The sequence below is a fragment of the Gadus macrocephalus genome, chromosome 5, assembly GCF_031168955.1.
Source record: "Gadus macrocephalus chromosome 5, ASM3116895v1".
Taxonomy (NCBI): domain Eukaryota; kingdom Metazoa; phylum Chordata; class Actinopteri; order Gadiformes; family Gadidae; genus Gadus; species Gadus macrocephalus.
In genome coordinates this window covers 7,341,908-7,347,124 of record NC_082386.1, presented here as the reverse complement: position 1 = coordinate 7,347,124, position 5,217 = coordinate 7,341,908, and the positions used below count along the sequence as shown (strand labels likewise).

General features: G+C 45.6%; 1 protein-coding gene across 1 annotated transcript in view; it reads left to right on the top strand.

The window, feature by feature from the left end:
• The first annotated feature begins 524 nt into the window (after positions 1-524).
• Positions 525-5,217, top strand: part of si:dkey-16j16.4 (uncharacterized) — a 16,917-nt gene continuing 12,224 nt past the window's right edge. The window contains exons 1-3 of the mRNA XM_060051951.1: positions 525-1,182; positions 4,657-4,738; positions 4,872-5,217. The exon at positions 4,872-5,217 is cut by the window's right edge and continues 235 nt beyond it. Coding sequence (XP_059907934.1) covers positions 1,114-1,182; positions 4,657-4,738; positions 4,872-5,217 — 497 coding nt within the window. The 5' untranslated portion in view covers positions 525-1,113. The remainder of the gene's footprint in view (positions 1,183-4,656; positions 4,739-4,871) is intronic.

The window sequence follows — 5,217 nt, the reverse complement described above, 5'->3', positions numbered from 1 at the left end:
GACCGTGGCGTGATGCCAAACGGAAAATGGGGCTTAGTGGTACCTGGAAAGCACAGTCAGGCAATCATGTCATAGTTTGTGGGCTTGATTTCACGTAAACAATGCAAAGTACAGTTGGAAATTATGTACGCAGCACAGTAAAACTCTACCCTAACAACTAACCCACAAAATGAGTAGTACATATATCTATTATATGTTTGTTACAATGTAGATCATTAGGAAAATCTTCAATACATCTTAAAGCCATTTGGCTCATCGGGAACTGAGTAACGCTTTTCTGTAAAGATACTGCATAGCACGGAATTTAGTTGAATAAGAAGAGGCATGGCACTTTCAAATGAATAGTGTTGTAATCTAAACATAGACACTACAAACCGAGACACATAATATGCCTACATGTTGTATAGGCCTATCTTGGTATCAGATGAGTGAATGTGGCTTTAAACGCTCCCCCCCTCCCTGGGTCGAAATGACATCACTGATCCGAGCAGCCAATGAGCGAACAGGATGCACAAGCGAGAGGAGTACTATGAGTGTTCATCATGTAAACGAAGTGCATTTTGTTGTGTGTATGTATGCGAGTGTGCGTGTGTGCGTGTCTGGGGCGCAAAGAAAGTTGCTTCTTTTTTTATTCGTGTTCTTTTCAACGTGACGTGTTAGGCCTATGTACATTATTCGTCCCAGTCTTTAAGATGAAGAAGGACGGACAGAGTGAGGTTACCGGTTCATCCACTGAGCTCCGGGAACGCGACTGTTCGAGACGCGTCGCAATGCAACTCCAATGAACGCGCAATAACAAGCGTATTAACTACTTGCAAACTTCCAAAATGCCTATTGACGCAGTTTCACCTATTTCGATATCACTCTCGGCAACAAGATAAGTTTGGTGGTGATCGATGGTCGGTCTCGGAGCTGACTGCAGCTGTTCAACAGTATTGTTTTTGTACATACGTTTTGCAATCAGCAGAAGTGAAAGTCCTGTGCCTTTTAATGTGCGAAGTGGTACAATTTAATGAAGCGTAGTTGACGTGCTGCGTCGGTCCAGTATTTTTTATTTTTTACAGCTACGACATTTATAGTAGAACAATAAGCCATAAGCAAAGCAGGGGGACAATGCTGAAGACGTTGACAAAGAAGCTTAGAAGACATTCGCTCAATGAGATCCATCCCTTCCAGCTAAAGGTACGTATTGGTGTGGAATTATAACGCATTATAACTCATTGTGTGCTCGTCCCATTAGGTTGGACCAGTTGGCTATAAGTCCTACGCAGAATAGTTGTAACTTTTTGATACGTGTCCTGGATTATTGCCTTTAGTAGGCCTACAATACACCTCCGAAAATAGCACTAAAAAGAAAGTGGTTCGTGTTTGTGAAAGGTGTGGGTTTGCTTTGGTTATGTGACATGCTGCTTATTAGGCCCTAGGCTATGCAGTTATTGTTTTCATCGCACTAAGTTATGGTGCATTCATGTAAGGAATTGGGTTTCGTTCCATTGCTTAAGTCTAAATACTAATGCGTCTAAAAGGCTGTGATGAGCATTGGTTGGCCTACACATGCACACGCACACACACACGCACACACACACACACACACACACACACACACACACACACACACACACACACACACACACACACACACACACACACACACACACACACACACACCACATACACTGTACATTCTGTAACACGTCATCTAACACACATTCTCATCCTCTTTCTCACCCTCTTCTCTCACACACGACCACACACACAACCACACTCCCCCCCCCCCCCCCCTGCACACACGGACAGAAACAGATAAGCTTACAGTTAATAAGCTGAGATACTGTGTGCTATTTTAATTATTATCAGCAGCCATCTGCTCTCTTTTAGAATACCGTATAGCAAATAATCTATCGGTCATTGATGCCCTTGCACATGCTCATAATGCTTTATGATACCATCAGACGGTATATGATACCATGAGTGACTATGTGTTCCTTCTCTTGCCTAACTCGTCTCACGGTGCCACTGACTTGTGGATTTAACAGGACAACATGTCTTCCACTGGGACAATGCTATTTGGTCATCTGTTGATTTTAAATGAAAAGCAAGGACATTACAACCCTCGCTTTGCAGATTGAGCAATTTGTTTACACTTCATCTCCAAAAACAGGCCAGGCCACGAAGGGCCCTCCACACAACGCCAAACACACGAGTGCGTTGAACTTTTCCTCACTCCCTCCCTACCTGAATGCCTAACTGAAACGCCACACAGAGTCCTGGAGGCTGTCAACCGAGAATAAGTGTTAAGGGTTAATGAGCATCACTTCACTAGGGGACTTAGGCCTCTATTGACCCGGTTACGGTCCTGGTGCAGGGTAGCTTACCCTGATCAAGACTATTTACACTATGGCCATGGAGGTAGATCTGTTAAAGCCAAGCTGACCGTGATATGCGGATTTGCATGGTTTTTTCCGGTGCGTGTGTGTGTTTACTTGTGTTTGTGTGTGTGTGACCCAGAGAGGAAAAGGGAGAGCTAGAGTGTCCCTTGTCCATGCGGAAGGGCAGAGCAATGCTGATGCCTTGTATGTGTGTCCCTGTAGGTGTTTATGTGTGTGTAGTTGAGTGTATTTGTTGTGTGTGTGTGTGTGTGTGTGTGTGTGTGTGTGTGTGTAGCAGAGAGAAGGCCGAGGAGGACGAGTGAGAGAGTATTGGGTGGCATGCGTATACGCGGTGACATTGCACGCTGCAGGACTGCCATTGATCCCGATTAGTAGACGGCTCAGCGATGCAAGTCAGAGACAAGGATTCCATTCAACTACTCCTGACACACAAACGCACTAAACACAGTCTCTCCATACCCCCACCCCCCCCCCCCCCCCCCCCCCCCCTTTAGCATCTTACGCACGATAAGCACCTAGGAGCTAATTTATGCTGTCTCAACACTTTTTTTTTAAGTCTCCATTGAGACATTGAATGGAATTAAACATGCTGTAGTAATCTATGAGTAACACATGCATAAGCAAATCTTCAATCTTCGGGTTTGTTTCAAATTGCTAAATCATTCAAGGGCTAACGCCTACACTTACTTACTTTGCACAATACTTTACGGCGTGCAGCGTTGTTAACAAATGGGTGTCAGACGGGTGACTGTCAGTGTTAATGGTGGTGTCATTGTTGCGTGACACAATAGTTCATTTACCTGACTGAAATGGTTTCTGAGGAGCTCCAAAGAACATTCGATGTCACCCACCCATAAGGATTAACTACTTGTTACCACTTATATATCGGCTGATACATTTAAGTACAGTTCTTAATTATTATTACTGTTATTTATAAAGTGTTTGACCTATAAGTCATCTTCTCCTTGAGAGAAATCGAACATGGTCCCTATAAGTCAACAAAGTTTCAAATCAAGTAGCTTTTCTTTAATATCGCAGACATTTGATATCGCAAACACCGTACATCTGTGGCTGGGGATCCGGGCTTGTAGGAAATATCATTGTCAGGGTGGATGCATACCTGCTTCCCTCCCCAGTATATTTCTAAAGCCTTTGTGAGATTCCTCTTGGATGGAGAAAGACAGCAGGACCCGGCTAGGCGTGGGTTGTTGTTGTTTATCTTAAGACTTGCTGCGGAAACGTGTGGATCTTGAATCAACAATCTTACTTTAAATGAAGTCATTAGGACCATGCTCAAATGTTTCCCTAACCCAAATCTCTCCCCAAAAAAACACACTCCCGTTTTAATTGCCTGTGAATGCGAATACAGAGAAGGCGTGTGGGCAAGTATGAATTGCACAGTGGAGGGGGGGACACTGTTGGTGCTTGCACGTGTTTCTGTGTGTGTGTGTGCGCGTGCGTGTGTGTGCATGTGTGTGCGTGCCTCCCTTCACACATATAGACGCACACACCCAGTGTGTGTGTGCACACAGGCCCAGGTGGCAGCTGCTCGCCGATGCCTCAGTGTGGTAATTACGGAGTGTGAGCAGCATTACTTAACTCTTCGCACTGCAATCAGCCCGCTTTCTGTTTTGTCGCTGCTGCTGTACAGAGAAGGAATAGATTTCTTTTTTTATAGAACTAGACTTGATCAGATGCTGAAACAAAAACGGAAGTAGCGACCAGTTTAGCCGGTGCCACGTACAAATAAGCTGATTCATCTGCTCTTGTTAATGCTAATGCAAGTGAGTGTTGCTTGTTGCACTGTTAACAAAGACAGCAGTTAGAATAAAGTATTTTATGTAATTGTTGATATTATGGTGGTTAAAACCTGTTATTTATGTCATGGTTGTAGAGCAGTGATGTGCGTTTTCCCCTTGTGGCTTGAACTAAGCACAATGTTGTAACTTGGAAGTTACTTAATAATAAGGTCACTCTTGATTTCTGCCACTGCAGTGTTTGTGGTGTGCTTAAACTTCCAGTATGTGTTCTTTTTTAAGGTGAATAAGGGTCAGGGTTGTAATTCTTATTTTGGTCAGTTTTGTTCACTCTATGTTAGGATAAATAATGCTTTGCTATCTCTTTGCTATTCAAATAACTCACTGACCTCGAATGGCTTCAATTCATGAGAAGGGAAATGGAAACACAACTCATTTAGTATACAAAGGGTCTCACAGCGATGTCATGCATTTGAGCGAACCTTAATAAATGCGTGCTTTTTTCTCAGATTTCTTACCATGGCAGTGGGGAAGGGTTTGAGAGTGATGACTCAGAGGGGGAAAATCAGGAACTTGCACAAATCGACAGAGGTGTGTATGTAGTTCTTTACCAAACCCCATGGGTAATTAGTTATTGCATTAGTTTATCGTCATGACAACGCATTAACATTTGACGTTCAAATGTGTGTGTGTGGGTGTGTGGCTGTGTTGCGTTGTGGGGCAGAGAGGCGTCGGAACTGCGGCCTCACCCCGTTGGCCACCAGCCAGCAGCACAACCAGGGGCCGCTCTCCCCGGCCCGTCTACGCAGGCTCCGCCTACTCCTGGACGCCAACCTGGACCGCCACTCGTCGGAGGAGGAGCTTGAGCGCATCAGCCGAATCGGCGAAGGCAGGAAGTGGGCGTCGGCCTTGCACCAGCGCCACGGCGACCGCCACAGCAGCGCCTCCAGCGACGAGGAGGTGAGGGACCTGTGCGGCGCGGCCGGCGGCGGCGGTGGAGGCGGCACCGGGGTCATCGGCTGCGTGTCGCCCGTGAACCCGGCCAACCCTTCCAGGCCTCTGGTGGTGGT